The sequence below is a fragment of the Castor canadensis genome, chromosome 12, assembly GCF_047511655.1.
Source record: "Castor canadensis chromosome 12, mCasCan1.hap1v2, whole genome shotgun sequence".
Classification (NCBI taxonomy): Eukaryota; Metazoa; Chordata; class Mammalia; order Rodentia; family Castoridae; genus Castor; species Castor canadensis.
This window is the reverse complement of record NC_133397.1, coordinates 74,719,082-74,736,338: the sequence shown is the minus strand read 5'-3', so window position 1 is coordinate 74,736,338 and position 17,257 is coordinate 74,719,082. Positions and strand designations below refer to the sequence as shown.

The 17,257-nt window shown below is 37.6% G+C and overlaps 1 protein-coding gene across 1 annotated transcript in view; it reads right to left on the bottom strand.

Moving 5' to 3' along the window:
• Positions 1-17,257, bottom strand: part of Dnah6 (dynein axonemal heavy chain 6) — a 260,955-nt gene that overhangs the window by 42,273 nt on the left and 201,425 nt on the right. Inside the window, exons 61-63 of the mRNA XM_074050092.1 lie at positions 14,194-14,427; positions 12,347-12,482; positions 9,041-9,195 (exon numbers count right to left, since the gene is read on the bottom strand). Coding sequence (XP_073906193.1) covers positions 9,041-9,195; positions 12,347-12,482; positions 14,194-14,427 — 525 coding nt within the window. The remainder of the gene's footprint in view (positions 1-9,040; positions 9,196-12,346; positions 12,483-14,193; positions 14,428-17,257) is intronic.

The window sequence follows — 17,257 nt, the reverse complement described above, 5'->3', positions numbered from 1 at the left end:
TGAAATTCTATTGTTCCTGAACCTGGAATTTTTGTTTCTTTGTTTTGTTTCTTGTTTGTTGGTGTTTGTTTGTTCATCTCTCCCTGTTGATTTCTTTGGGTTTTTTTTTGTTGTTGTTGTTAGTTTTACCATTGTGCATTAGTTAATATTAAATTACACCCAGACCAGGGACAGAAATAGCACACACACATTTAGCTAAAAACCCAATACAGCCACAAAACAAAATTAAACCAAGGGAAAAGAAACAGGTGACTGAAACCACCAACTAGCCTATCAAGAACACAGTTGCACAGTACCAAGTGGAGCGATGGGAAGACAAAAAAGGGATGGCAATCATTTTCCCCACAAAAATAATTTAATACAAGATTCAGAGGGAAATGAAGAAAACGAAAACCCAGTTCTGGACTCCAACAAAACAAAGATAAATGACGCCAAGGAACCCAATGATGCCCACAAGAATAACCTCAAAGAAGAAATCCTGCAAGTAATCATTGAGAATTTCATGCAGATGTTACTAGACATGGTTAACCAAAGTGTACAAGAGGCACTCAAGAAATTTCAAGACACCAAAAATAAAGGATACAAGAAGACACATAAACAAATAAATTAACTCATAGGAACCCTAAATAAACAACAAAGTGAAACAGAGAACACTATAAATAGAGAGATAAATGAATTAAAGATGAAAATAGACAACACTAAAGAGGAAGTGATCCATGATATGGAAAATCTCAGAAAAAAGAATGAAGCAGAAATACAAAACACAATGGAAGGCCACTCCAGTGGACTGGAACAAGCAGAGGATAGAATCTCATAACTTGAAGATAAAGTGGAAATTAAAGGAAAAAGTGAAGAGGTATTAGTCAAACAACTGAAGACCTGAGAAAGGAATATGAAAGAACTCAATGACTCCATCAAAAGACCAAAACTGAGAATTTTGGGCATTGAAGAATGAGAAGAGGTACAAGCAAAAGGGATTTGTAATATATTCAACAAAATAATAACAGAAAATTTACCAAATCTAGAGAAAGCTATGCCCATTCAGGTGCAGGAAGCCTCCAGGACACCAAGCAGACTTGACCAAAATAGAACTACCCCACGACATATCATCATTAAAACAATAAGCACAGAGAATAGAGAAAGAATATTGAAGGCTGTAAGAGAGAAAAAACAAATAACATACAAAGGTAAACCCATCAAAATCACAGCAGATTTCTCAATGGAAACTTTAAAATCAAGAATGGCATGGAGTGAAGTCTTCCAGGCACTGAATGAAAATAACTTCAACCCTAGGATACTCTACCCAGCAAAACTATCATTGAAAATAGATGGAGCAATAAAAGTCTTCCACGATAAGCAGAAACTAAAACAATATATGACCACCAAGCCACCACTATTGAAGATTCTTCAAGGAATTCTGCACACAGAAAATGAAAGCAAACAAAACCATGAAAGGGCAGGCAGCACTATACCACAGAAGAAGACAAGGAATCAGTGAGTAACACTGATTCAGCTGCACACAATCAAACCCTTAAACAGCAAAGACAACTAAATGAAAGAATCATCACATACTTATTAATATTAACACTGAATGTCAATGGACTTAACTCCCCCATCAAAAGACACTGTTGGCAAACTGGATTAAAAAGGAAGATCCAACAATCTGTTGTTTACAGGAGACCCATCTCATTGAGATAAACAAGCACTGGCTTAGAGTGAAAGGCTGGAAGAAGATTTACCAACCCAATAGCCCCCCAAAACAGGCAGGGGTAGCAATACTTATCTTGGACAAAGTAGACTTCAAACTTACACTGATCAAACGAGATAAAGAAGGACATGCCATGCTAATAAAAGGAGAAATACACCAAAAGGAAACAACAATTATCAATCTATCTGCACTCAACCTCAATACACCCAATTTCATCAAACATATTCTGAAGGACCTAAAAGCATATATAGTCTTCAACACAGTGGTAGTGGGAGACTTTAATACTCCCTTATTACCAATAGATAGGTCATCCAAACAAAAAATCAATGAAGAAATTCTAGAACTAAATCACACCATATATCTAATGGACCTAGTTGATGTCTACAGAATATTTCATCCAACTTCCACACAATATACATTCTTCTCAGCAGCCCATGGAATTTTCTCCAAAATTGATTATATCTTAGGGTACAAAGCAAGCCTCAGCAAATATAAGAAAATAGAAATAATCCCATGCATTCTATCTGATCACAATGCATTAAAACTAGACCTCAACAACAAAAACAACAGTAGAAAACATGCAAACATTTGGAAGCTGAATAACACATTGCTCAGTGATCAGTGGGTCATTGATGAAATAAAAGAGAAAATTAAAAGGTTGCTGGAAGTTAATGAAAATGAAAACATGATCTACCAGAACCTATGGGACACAGCAAAGGCAGTCCTAAGAGGAACGTTTATAGCCATGAGTGCATATATTAAAAGGACAGAAAGATCTAAAATTAATGACCTAATGCTACATATCAAACTCCTAGAAAAAGAACAAGCAAAACCAAAAAAAAGCAGGAAAGAACTAATAAAAATAAGGGCCAGAATTAATGAAATATTAACAAACAAACAAAAAAACCAAAGAATCACCAAAGCAAAAAGCTGGTTCTTTGAAAAAATAAACAAGATTGACAGACCCCTGGCAAACCTGACTAAATTGAGGAGACAAAAAACCCAAATCAGTAAAATCAGAAATGCAATAGGGGAGATAACAACAAACACCCTGGAAATCCAGAAAATCATCAGAGACTACTTTGAGAACCTATATTCCAATAAATTTGAAAATCTTGAAGAAATGGACAAATTTCTAGATACTTATGACCATCCAAAATTGAACCAAGAGGATATTAATCCCCTGAATAGATCTATAACACAAAACGAAATTAAAGCAGCAACAGAGTCTCCTAAGAAAGAAAAGTCCAGGACCTGATGGATTCTCTGCTGAATTCTATTAGACCTTTAAAGAAGAAATAATACCAACCCTCCTTAAACTGTTCCATGAAAGAAAGGGAAGGAACACTGCCTAATTCATTTTATGAAGCCAATATTACTCTCATCCCAAAACCACACAAAGACACCTCCAAAAAGGAGAACTATAGGCCAATCTTCTTAATGAACATCAGTGCAAAAAATCTCAATAAATAATGGAAAACTGAATCCAACAACATATCAGAAAGATCATTCACCATGACCAAGTCAGCTTCATCCCAGAGATGCAGGGATGGTTCAACATATGCAAATCTATAAATGTAATACAGCACATTAGTAGAAGCAAAGGCAAAAATGACTTGGTCATCTCAATAGATGCAGAAAAAGCCTTTGATAAGATCCAACATCACTTCATGATAAAAGCTCTAAGAAAACTAGGAATAGAAGGAATGTACCTCAACATTGTAAAGGCTATATATGACAAACCTATAGCCAACATTATACTTAATGGAGAAAAACTGAAACCATTTTCCCTAAAATCAGGAATGAGACAAGGATGCCCATTATTCCCATTCCTATTCAACATAGTACTGGAATTCCTAGCCAGAGCAATTAGGCAAGAAGAAGAAATAAAAGGAATACAAATAGGTAAAGAAATAGTCAAAATATCCCTACTTGCAGACGACATGAACCTATATCTTAAAGACCCAAAAAACGCTACCCCAAAACTCCTAGACACCATAAACAGCTACAGCAAGGTGGCAGGATACAAAATCAACTTACAAAAATCATTAGCTTTTCTATACACCAACAATGAACAAATAGAGAAAGAATATATGGAAACAATTCCATTTACAATAGTCTACAAAAAAAATCAAATCCTAGGACTAAACTTAACAAGGATATGAATGACCTCTACAAGGAGGACTACAAACCCCTGATGAAAGAGATAAGAAAGACAACTGAAGGTGGAAAGATCTCCTGTGCTCATGGATTGGTAGAATCACCATAGCAAAAATGACTATACTACCAAAAGCAATTTACATGTTTAATGCAATTCCCATCAAAATCCCAATGACATTCATCACAGAGACTGAAAAATCTATCCTAAAGTTCACTTGGAAACACAAGAGACCGTGAATAGCCAAAGCAATACTCAGCAAAAAGAGCAATGCTGGAGGTATCACAATACCTGATGTCAAACTATATTACAAAGCAATAGCAATAAAAACAGGATGGTACTGGCACAAAAACAGACATGAAGACCAGTGGAACAGAATAGAGGACCCAGATATGAAGCCACACAACTATAACCAACTTATTTTTGACAAAAGCACCAAAAACATATAATGGAGAAAAGACAGCCTCTTCAAAAAATGTTGCTGGGAAAAGTGATTATCTGCCTGCAAAAAACTGAAACAAGATCCATGTTTATCACCCTGTGCTAGTATCAACTCAAAATGGATCAAGGACCTTAATGTCAGACCTGAAACTCTAAAGTTAGTACAGGAAAGAGCAGAGAATATTCTGGAAGCAATAGGTATAAGCAAGGATTTCTTCAACAGAACCCCAGCAACTCAGCAACTAAGAGAATGGATGGACAAATGGGACTCTATAAAATTAAAAAGCTTCTGCACAACAAAAGAAATGGCCTCTAAACTGAAGAGACCACCCACAGAATTGGAGAAAATATTTGCCAGCTATATATCAGACAGAGGACTGATAACCAGAATATGCAGGGAACTTAAAAAACTAAACTCTCCCCCAAACCAGTGAACCAATAAAGAAATGGGCAACTGAACTAAACAGAACTTTCTCAAAAGAAGAAATTCAAATGGCCAAAAAGCGCATGAAAAAATGCTCACCATCTCCGGCCACAAAGGAAATGCAAATCAAAACCACACTAAGATTCCACCTCACCCCTGTTAGGATAGCTATCATCAAAAACACCACCATCAACAGGTGTTGGCAATGATTTGGGGAAAAAGGAACCCTCGTATAGTGTTGGTGGGAATGCAAGCTAGTGCAACCACTCTGGAAAACAATATGGAAGCGTCTTAAAAATCTAAACATAGATCTGCTGTCTGATCCAGCAATCCCACTCCTGGGGATATACCCAAAGGAATGTGACTCGGGTACTCCAGAGGCATTTGCACACCCATGTTTATTGCAGCGTTATTCACAACAGCCAAGATGCCCCACTACTGATGAATGGATTAAGAAAACGTGGTTATTTATACACAATGGAATTCTACTCAGCCATGAAGAAGAATGAACTCTTATCATTTGCAGGTAAATGGATGGAACTGGAGAACATCATCCTGAGCGAGTTTAGCCAGGCTCAGAAGACCAAAAATCGTATGTTCTCCCTCATATGCGGACTTTAGATCTAGGGCAAATACAGCAATGTTGTTGGACTTGGGTCACATGCTAATGGGAGAGCACATACCGGAGGAAAGAGGATAGGTAGGAAACCCAAAACTTGAAAGTGTCTGATGTCCTCACTGCAGAGGAGCTAATACAGTAACGACAGAGGTCAACATGGGAAGGTGACAGGGAAGTAGTGAAGAGGTCAGGTAGAGATGAATCAATTAAGGTTGTAATATACTTGTGCATGGAAGCCATGCTAGGAATCTTTCTGTATAGCTATCGTTATCTCAACTAGCAAAAACGCTTTGTCCTTCTTATTATTGCTTATGTCTTCTCTTCAACAAAATTGGAGAAAAGGGCAGAATAGGTTCTGCCTGGAAGCGAGGGGGATGGGGGGAGAAGGAGGGGGCAGGGAGCAGGGGGGAGAAATGACCCAAACAATGTATGTACATATGAATAAATGAATAAAGAAAAAAAACAAAAAACAAAAAAATAAACAATTAAACAAACAAACAAAAAAGAATTGTTGGGGGTGATCAGGCATTCTATTTCCCGATGCAATTTGATCAGGTAGGTGATGAGAGCCTATCACCTGGTTTACTAGGAGATTTTTGGGTCCAAATATGCTACTTGTGAAGGAGACTAAATTTTTGTGCAAGACTAATATCTCACACAAGTCACATCTCTTGGAATATACTTTCTTCAAAAGGATCAGTTGACTCCACCAGGTAGGACCATTTGTTACCCAACAAGCTCTTCTTGGGAATAGACCTAGGTATAGCAGTCTGGCTACCTTGAACTCTATCATCACAGAGTTCTAGTCTATGGTCTTTTCCTTGTTCTAAAGCTTCCATAGGTACTCTTTTTCTCTGGATAGGAACCTAGACTTTCAGTTTTGAAACTGAATTTGTATTTGGTACTCTTGAACCCAAATTTCTTTTGCAAGTCACAAGCATTGTCATTACTGAATCTTCTTTTCAGGGTTCTCCCGTCCATGATCTTGGCAGATTCAGATCCTTGACTTCTCTGGAATACATGTCTGGTTTTCATTTCTGAAACCTAATCTTGGCTCTAGTCTCCTCCATATTAATTTGTGAACCAAGTTTTATGCGGCAGCATTAACTGGTAAGACTTTTTGTTGAATGCATCAGTAGGAATTTTCAATTTTACCTCTGAGAATTTGGCATAACTGTCTACCATTTGTAGCTTTGATCACACTTGGACAGCTGTCCTAGGGCATGATGCAAGAGTCCACTTGTATAAGGATATGACTAGGAGTTAAAACGTTTTTTACTATGGAAAAATTTAAATATGTCTTAAATGAAAGAATAAATGAACCTGTTTCCTCACTCAGCTTCAGCATTTACTAAGGCAAAGCCAGTCTTCTTTCAATGATTCATCCATGCATTTCCTAAGCCCTCAAGATTATTTTAAAATAAAGCTCACGTATCACATCACTTTATCCTTAAGCAATTCATTATACTTTTATAGCACAAATACTTTTTTTGTAGTACTGGTGTTTGAACTCAGGGCCTTGTGCTTGCCAAGTAGGCTCCCTACCACCTGAGCTACCCCCAGATTTTTTTGCTTTAGGTATTTTTTGAATGGGACCTTGCATTTATGCCCAGCCTGACCTGGACCATGATCCTCTGGTTGATGCTTCCTGCCTTGTTGAGATGACAGGTGCATACCACTGCCCCCAGTTTTTATTGATTGAGATGGACTTTTTGCCCAAGGTAACCTCAAACCATGATTCCCCCAATCTCTGCCTCCTGAAAAACTGGATTACAGGCATAAGCCATGTCCAGCAGGAAAAATACTCTATGAAAAACATAATGCCATCTAAAAAATTAACAATAATTCTGAAATATCATTAAACATATAGTCAGCATTCACCTTTATTTTATTAAATTATACATATGTGAATGTGTGTTCTTCTTTAAATAACTGCATGGTTAGATCAGGATCTAAATAAAACTTATATAGAAAGATTAGTTGATTTATCTCCTAAGTTTTTTCTAATCTAAAAACTTTATCCTTTATTTTCTTTTTCCCTTTGAAAAACAAAAAAAATGTGTGGTTGAAGAAACCAGATCATATATCTTGCAAAATTTCTCATAGTCTACAATTTTCTACCCTTAATGGCTGGCTTAATATATAAACCTCCTTTTTCTTTAGGATCTATGGCATCTAGTCATCCTCTCATTTTTGTTGCTGTCTAACCCAGTAGCCATTGTCCTATTTTTGCTGAAGAATTCTATCTGGTCATAGCCTTCCTTTCCATTATATGTCTGTTCCATTGAACAAAGTGTTAAGTGTTACCAGCTATGTCCCAGGCATTGTCTTACCACCACCTGAGGTGACACACAACAATCTCAGGGTCCATGTGGACACTCAACACTCCAATCTCACAGTTCCTTGACCTCTAATTCCAGGGCAAATCATCTCATCTCTTCCACACCCATATCCACGGCCAACCTCAGTACATTACCATTTTTTGGAACTGTTTCACATCAGAAATTTTAATCTTGTCTTTGATCACAGACTTTCTCATCCTTCCAATTGTTTTACCCACCTCTAGTCCAACTTCCTTTTCTGTCTTTCCTTTTATTTCAATCATCTATATCCCAAGTCAACCTTAACCCCCTTTCCCCTTTGTTTCTACAAAGATGGCCAAAAGTCTTACAACATTGCATCACTACCTCACAAATATGCTTTGGTTGTTTCTGGTTAGTTCCAGTTAATTCTCCCTCTCTGTCTCCCTATCACATCTGAATCCCTCCTTTTTCCTTCAGGGCTTCCTGAATCTTGCCTCTTGGAACTTTAGAAGGTAATATTATTCCTTTATTATCAATAAATTGGGGATTATATCTGCATATATAAGAATTGGAATCATCTGCAGTGCTTCGTTCATTCTAATGATTGTATTGAACTTTTGCTGTATTGAAACTCCGTGTCTCTATATCGTGATTTCCATGATACTTCTTTCTCCTAGTGTTCTTCCTGCCTCTGTGACTGTTCTTTCTCGAAAGCTCTTCATCCCTCCTCTGTGCTCACCAGAGTTTTACCCTTTGCTCACCTGACCTCTTATGCTACTAATTGCTGTTCTTCCCAACAATCCTAATGGTTTTACCCCAACTCAGTGCTGATGATTCCCAAATCTCTATTTTGAACTCACATTTCTCTCCAGAGTTTGGCTTGCAGACTGCTATCCACTCTGACACTGGTAGGCACTGAAGACTCAGAAATATTTCTGTCTGTATGACACATTTCTCCTTCCATGTTTGCTTAGTTGTTGGTGCAGCTATCCCCACTGGCACCCAAATAGAAACAGACATAGACTTCTTTGACAGCTTTCAAATAGGTCTGGTGACTATGGTTTTGATCCCTTCAAATGCCTTCTCTCCATTGTTGCTAATTCTCAGTTAGAGGCCTCCAATAGACCCCTGCCCCACTTTGCAGATGGCATAAGTTCCCTAACTGGGCACAGTAGGTCCCTGGCTGGCTCTCTAGCCTTTTATTTTCTTTCATTATTCTCTACATAAAACATAATGCTCTACTAATAACAGAGTTTATTTATTTTTTTTTAGTGCTACCACTCAAATTTGGCCCTTTTTAGTCTTGAACAAATGTGTGAATCGTAACTGGCTGGTGAGTGTTAATAGAAATATTGATATCCTAGACCTTTAATTAAAAAAAACCTACCTTTTCTTCTTTACAACATTTAATGAGAATTAATTTATGGAAAGAACTTAATCCTGAATTCCAATAATCCTGGTGTGCAGTCTCCTTTTCATCTTGCTCTTTCAGTATAGAATAGCCTTCCCATGTCTGTGGATTAATGTAAGTCTCAAAAGATCCTGAAAATGCAATTTTAAAAGGTACTTTAATTTGTGTAGTTTTAACTCTGAAATTATATAATATATATGTTTGGCAATTTAAAAAATCTCTACATTTGCTGTCTGTTTTAACTGCAAGTGTAAATACATTAATCTTGCCTCTACTCAATTAAAAAGCCAAGAATTTAAATGAGGTCAGGAAACAATCACCAGTACTGTAAGAAAAGTAAATATCCTTAAAGAATACAACAAAATGAACATATATGTGTCAGATAATCACATAAGAGTACATCAAATAATCACTGCTGGGGGTAAAAGAAAAAGCATGGCAGAAGAAGCATTGAAAATTCTGGCGTGTATAATTTGAATGATATAAACAATAGATGAGTAAATTGGCACGTATACAACTTTATGCTCTAATAAACAAGACATTACTCCCTCCACACTATCCCCAGAATAGAAGACATAAACTTGCATCTTACGTGAAGGTTAGAATTCTAGTTAGCTCTTAAAATGTTTGCAAATATATATAGTATGAATTTGTATAGAAATGTCTGTAGGTATAGGGTACATGGTGTGCTTTAAGCCTCAGGAAGCTGACACTGCCAGTGCATCCTCTAGTAATGAAACAGGTTGCACATGTTGAAACTTAGATAAAATAGCTGGCTTTAGGCTGGAAAACCACTTTGTCCAGCTGCTCTGTCGAGCCTATTCACCGAGAGATTAATAATAAGCATCTGATGACACTTAAAAATGAAAACTATGGCCCTGGGTTTTTTTTTGGCAAGAGTTCTAATTTCTGTATGGGATATAGATAACTATATGGTCTTTAGTTGAAGGTGGTTTCATTTTTCCAAGGATCAGTTTGCAGAACCACTCATTGCAAATCAAACAAAACAAAAACAAAATAAAAAACTCCAAAAAAACTTTTCCTGAGGTTGTTATTATTTATTATGTTACTGCTTGGGCTCTAGCAAATTTAAATAGTTCATGTTTTAAATAATAAGTTTCAATTAATTGAGCAGGAAGCACATAGATATCATAAAATAAAAAGACTGGCATTTAGGAAGCTTTGTGAAGGAATGTAAGGATGAATGTGCAATTAACTCTTGGCCATCACCTGCTAAGATCTAAATCTCACTTTTAGAGCACTACCCATCCTATATACAAAAGCCACATGTACAAGCCTTCATGATTCTGTGGATTTCTGGAATAAATCTTAACAAATGGAAGCAGGAAAATGTTAAAAAAATTGCTGAAATTTTAGGCCAATTGACAGGGATAACACATGATACCTTTTATAAAAAAAAAATTGATGGATTGTCTCTAAAATTAGTTTGTTTTTCAACTTTGACCCTGCCTCTCTTTCTTTGCCTGTTTTGGATTGTTCCTAACTGAGCTTCTCCTATGAGTATTTTTCTTTTTCTTTTTGGTGTTCTACTGTTACCTCTTGCTGTCTTGTTTAACTGGCACATAACATATGTAAACATATTTTTTTATTTGATGCATTTATTGAAGAGTATTTTTTTCTAGTCTTTATTTAGAAATCAAATGAGTGTATTAGGATCCCAGAAATTCTGGTCCATGTAGATTCCAAACCAGCACACTTGCTGGGTGTACTTCATTAAGTAAATATTAATATTGGGAATATAAGAGTAATTGGTAAGAAAAAATAGGAATGGAGTTTCAAATCAGTCAGTGTGTGTGTGTGTGTGTGTGTGTGTGTGTGTGTGTGTGTAAGTAAAAGAGTGAGGATGAAGTCAAGAAAGAAGAGAAAAAGAAAAAGTACCCCCCCTCAAGCCCCTGAGAATGAGATAGATGATAGAAGAAAGTACAAATAGGTCAGAGTTTCTTGACCTTACTAACACTGATACTTTGGACCAAGTGATTACTTATTGTAGAGGACTGAATTGTAGGATGCTTAGCAGCTCTTGGGCCTCTACCTAGCAGGTACCAGTAGCACCACCCCAGATGTGGCAAACAAAAATGTCTCCAGTCATTACATCTCCAGTGGACAAAATTCTCCCCATTTGAGAAAAACTGAAATTGACCAATAACCATAATAAATGTATTGGATTGAAACCTGTCTGTTTCTGTTAAAAAAAGATTCCCACTCCTCAAAACGAAAAGACCCCAGCAAAAACCATGATAACTCAGAAAGATTGGAAATAAGAGTGCAGAAATGAATACAGAAAGGAGGATTGCTAAGAGAAACTTGCTATAATAATATTAATATTAGAAAATACATTTAGCATAAAGATGAATATTATTTTAAAAAGAACTATTTACTAGGGAGGCAATGGTCTCAAACCTATTTGTAGATAATAACATAATTTCATAGGTATAATGAAAAAAATTCCAAAATTACAAAAGGAAATTGCCAATTTCCTCTCTTAGAATCTGATAAAGTATCAATAAAACAAATGAGATAATTTATAAGTTTGAACTAAACATCATATATAAAACCTTCTACCCAATAAATGACACACATGTAGCATTTTCCTGAACATGCACCAGGATGTAATAAAAGGTCTAAATAATTACAAAGAATCAATTTCAAGCAAAGCATGAATATAATTTTCATAATTGAATTATGAACAGTAAAATATAGTCACCAGAATCCTAAATGCTTTTGAATTAAAATTTAGAGTACTTTTGGAGTTGAAAGGGCTACATATTAAGGCTTATAGGAAAAATAATATAGAATATTTTATATAATTTAGAGAAGTTGTTAGCTCTAGTGAAGACAGCAAAGAGGTGTGAAGAAGTGGGAGGGATTGGATGAGATGTTGGTCCTGTTCTATCTCTTCATTTGGGTGGTGGCTTTTAAGTGTAATAGTTAATCAAGTTGTACTTCTGATCTACACACTTTCCACTATGTATGTTATCCTTCAATAAAAAGTTAAAAAAATCTATGGGAGGAAGCAACAATAGGTAAATATATACCCTTAAAAGTGATGTAACAGTAACCACAAAGCTTTGAGAATTCATGGACCAAGCATTCAACACAAGCAATTGTGAAAATAATTCACAGTTTCTTAAAAAAATGAAGAAATTTCATAGTGAAAAATCTTGTAATTGCAGAAGAGGTTAAAAGAGACATTAAAGTTAGATTTAAGAGTCTATTTACACCTCCCCTATCCCCCACAGCAGGCCCTTTTTGTTATATTACCTAAGTGTATACAAATGGGATGTAACAGTATATCTCTGGTAAGACCTTGAAAAAATGGAAATGATTCTTCTAAGTCACAGCATGCAAACCACATGGCAGGAAGTAACCAGGGAGCTTCTGGCTTAGGAGGGCGCTCCTGTAAGAAGACAAAAAGAAAATGAGGGACAATTCACAAAGATGACCACAAAATACACTTACACCTTGCCTAAGAGAAAAATTGAGCTCTAATAGAATGTTTAAAATAACCATTTTCCTAGAATAAGTAATAAGACATGGTGAAATAGAAATGGTGTTGAGTTAGTTTTTCAGGGGACCTCTACACAGAAGAGTAGCTGATGAAAACTTCCAAACAGAAAGCGAAGGTGATCTGGTGAAGGGTTAAAATTAAATGTACTACAATTTCTTTCACTGTGAGTATGATGAAAAGAGAAAGCATTGGAACAAGAAGGAAGTGTGGATTAACCTAGATGTTTAATATACTTATTTAATTAATTATGTTACATGGCAATAAAAATTGACCATTTTTAAATATAAAAAAAGTAAATTAAATCTACTGTCTCCGTCCAGGCTTCTTTCCAGCATCCCACACCAGTCTGCCCTCACTCCATAAGTATTCCTACAGCTAACTAGAGTCCAAAGTGGATTTCCAGATGTCCTTACCTAGCAGGTGAGGAAAGCTGAGTAGGGGATCAAACTAGTACCAGGGCAAGTGACAGGCACAAATCATTTCAGCTGTGAGGAGCACTTATTTATTATTTCAGATATTCCTAGAAACTTATAATATGCTATCTGGTACCACTCTATATAAACAGCTCTTCAAGAGAAGAAACAGCTATTACCACACACTAAAACTAGCTCTTTCAGAAGTTCCTGAATATTTGCCCAAGGTAAATTTTAAAACAAATTTATTGGATACAAATCTCATCTATTTCAGGGCTGGCAGAGTGGCTCAAGTGGTAAAAGCGCCTACCTAGCAAGCATGAAGGTCCTGAGTTCAAACCCCAGTACCACCAAAAAAAAATCTCATACACTTTGTTGCTAAAAGGTACTAATGATCACCTAAGCCTGCATAGTGCTGTCATCTCTTTACTGGTGGAGGGTCTTGATGTTGGGCACTGACTGATCTGGGTGGTGGTTGCCGAAGGTTGCGGTGGCTATTGGCCAGTGAAATTAACACACCCAATCTCAGTGTATCAAAGCTAGGAAATCTTTTCCTTGATGATTTTTCCAGTTTGGTAGATTAAACTTACTGTCTCATTATTGCATTTCTTTGGTCATAAAAATGTTGAACAAGTGTTGATATATCAAAACCAATAACAAAACAAAAAATAAACTGAGAAGTTTCTGAAGATGATTTCTGGATTTTTAAAATTTTGAGTTTGATGGTATTTAAAGCATATTTTAAACTTCCTTTCAAAATACATGGTTCATGAAAAAGTAGCAGCTGGTACTGGAGGAGACATGCTTTAGAAACTTAAACACAGGTTTGAATTGGATTCTGTCATGCATTAGTGTACTCTGGGAAGTTCTTTAACTTCTCTGAGTCTCTATGTGAGAAAACCCTTCATATTTGTTGGATGGTTAGCTTTTTCAAAACATGTTCACATCCACTAGCTCACTGGCTACTCCTGACATCCTTATTCTGCAGTGAGGATGGGGCAGCATAAAGAGGGAAGGTGTTACTCAAATTCACAAGAGCCAGAGGCAGACCTGAGCTATAACCTGGGCCTCCTGATCTGTGGCTCCCTCTCCACTGGACCACACAGCCACCAGTCCCTGTGGATCACTGATAGGGGCTAGTGGGCTCTGTTTGGAGCAACATTCACCATCTAAATGCATAACAGTACCTTTTCCAATCCTGCGGAACCTCGGAGAAAGAAATTCCACTCAGCGTCAGTGAGAGTGTCTTGCTGACGCATGATCTCAACACAGAGCATAAAGCTGTAGATGAGTTTGTGCTGTTCAAAGAGTCCCCTGGAAACATTGATATATGCAGTGAGGAGAGTTTGTTCGAGGAGTATGTCTAGGCGTTGCTGCAGATTATCTGTCTTCGTTGAAGTTTCAATTGTTGTATTGAACAACTGTGTGACAGAAAGAACAGCATCTCTGAATTAAGTCATTCTCCGTGAAGAAAAACAAATCCCTGTTCCTCCTCTTCTCCCCATCCCCATATTCAGTGAGCAAATGGCAGCACAGGAGGTGAATACTGTCTTGTGAAAAAATCTAGAACTTGTCCCAAATTGAAGTGTGATTTTTTTTCCTGAGCTTTCCTTCTGCTCCAATTTTCCAGAAATGAACCAATATCAAACTCTAGACAGTGTTCAAAATGTGTCACTTGATGTGAGGCAGGAAACTTTGGAAAATGGAGGTGAGCTGCTAGGACTAGTTTTTTTCTCCACTGTCAATTCATATTTGATAAATTCTTCATTTTTAGAATGAGAGTTGTTAAGGACAAAAAGTCTTCTTATACTTCCCCAATATAATTTTTAGGGTGTGGAAAGAATGTACTAGAAGTTGTCTTGAAATATGAGAAATTTATAGGATATTTTCTGTCTGGGAATTTTAGAAACAGGTCCCTCCCCAAAAGGTGTCCCACATTACAAGGACAGTGGGTAGGCACTAGAGGTGATGCATTGAGGGATTAGGCATGGATCTGTCAGAAGTGGCTTTACCCATTTCCTGCAACTTCCAAAAAGCAGGAAAGGAGGATCCCTGAATTCTAGGGCTACAAGATGTGCAACTGAGCACAGCCTGAATTAGTGGATCTGCCCAGAAGTCACAGGGTGAGGGAAATGTAGCAGACACCATGGGGAAGACCCACCCGGATCAAAGGGGCTTGTGGCTGCAGCCTTAGGATTCACAGCCTGAGGGGACAAAGACGAGAGGTGAGGTACTGTCTGCTCAATTCCTGGGTACTACCCGCTGCTCGTGGAGGAATCACACATATCAAAACAGATGGGAAGTTGGAAGGCACATGAGGACCAAGGCAGATCAAGAAGCATACTTGACTTCTCCCTGAAAACACTGTACTGCACTTTTGTAGGCTTCTCTTTTAGCCACCTTTCTGCTAACAGGTTGGAGCAGAAAGGGAAATCAGCCTGACTGTGTCAGTCTCCTCCCCAAAAGGTAGGTCTTCATTCCCCCAAATTAAAAGGGCATGGAGGAAGAACACAGTGATTGTAGAGAACTGGGAAAGTCCTTGTTAATTCCGCTGAAGGTTTGGTTGACAAAGGACAGTAGAGGACTGAGCTTTCTTTAAAAACTTGACAAGGATGGAGAGATGAAAGCCCAGTAAAGATGTGATATGTTTGGTGCAAAATAAAACATAACAAATCTCAAAATGCCCTAAAGAATTTCAGTGTAAAATGGAATTATGGATGGGTTTGGTGGAAAATGTCCTGGCCATGAATGTCACCTACAAATATTTTGGGGGTTTCTGATTTCCCTTCCAAACCATAAAACTCCAGGGCTTTGATAACTCATCCTATATCCTTTTTTCTCTCTGCCCAACATATTTTTACAGCAATCTTCACTTTTATTTTTTGAAGGTTTTAAAACCTTGAAAATAAACACGAATTCCAAATACCCAGGATAAAAAAGTTGTTATCAGAGTCATGTAGGTGGCATCAGAGGATTTAATAATCCTTTCTTTGCTTAGCTTTCTATCCACCTACTAAAAGAAGGATGCAGAGTTTTGGTAACAGAAATATCTGCCTCTAGGAACTGAGGTTTAACCCGGTACAGATGGCTTTTAAAGGTTGCTAAAACAAATGCACTTCCTGTGGAAGAGAGCCTGGCATGTCCAAACATGACTCTCATGTCTCTCCATTTTCTACTTCCATTCTCTCCTGCAGCAATAGTTGCTGCTGGACTCCCAGTCATCTCAAAAGTACCACTTAAGACCTCTAGAAGAAAATCAAGCTTGCTCTACCATTACGTTTGAATATTTCAATTTCAGTAAGAATTGCTTGAATGTAATGGAGGGATGGAAACAGACTGTTCACTCATGAAACTCTCACCATGTGCTATATGGGTGAGCTTCAGTTCTGCCTTCTAGGAGGCCTGACTGCAGCTCAGGAGTGGCCCACCAACAAGGCAACATGGGCTACCACAAATATGCTGCCTGAAAGACTGCTACTTCTCATCTCAAGTCTGGACTATCCTTAGTGACTTGCTTGACCAACAGACTATCAAGAGTGCTGTTGTGTGATATCCAGGGCCAGGTCAAAAGCCTTGCAGATACTGCCTTTGTTTCTTTGCCCATTTGCTTTGGGGAGATGCCCTCTTGGAATCTACTTGGCCTGTAGTGAGAAGGTCAAACCCCATGGATAGGTCACCATAGGGGCTGTGGTCAACAGCCCAGTCATGTGAGGCATTTTTGATGTCCAGCCTGGTCATCTCCAGATGTATATAGCTCTGGCAGCAGGCTTTGCTAGAGAAGGTAGTGTGTATGCTGGGAGGGAGGGCATTCTAAACAGAGGCAGTGCCATAAACAAAAGCTCCAGGGTGTCAAGGGAATGTAAATGGAATCAACTGGCTGATGTGCAGCAGAAGAAAGAAGATACATTTATAATTCACCACTGTTTTCTGTGTGAGGACATATATACAGAGGCCTTTGCTGCAGTGTGTCATGGGTATGAACATGGAGGATTAGAAAAGGGAGACTAGATTAAACTCTACACAGAAAAGGGGACAATATATGTAGTAAGAGTAGGTGGGGGTGGGGGTAGGGAATGGGGAGAGGTAGGTCAGTGGATCCAAAGTAGCAGATATCTAAGATGACAAGTCTAGTGATCTAAGGTGAAACCTGAGGACTGTAGATCATAAAATTGCATTTTATATAGGATTTCTGTTAAATGAGTAGATCTTAACTGCTTTTGTCATAAAAACAAAAAGTATGGATAACTGCAT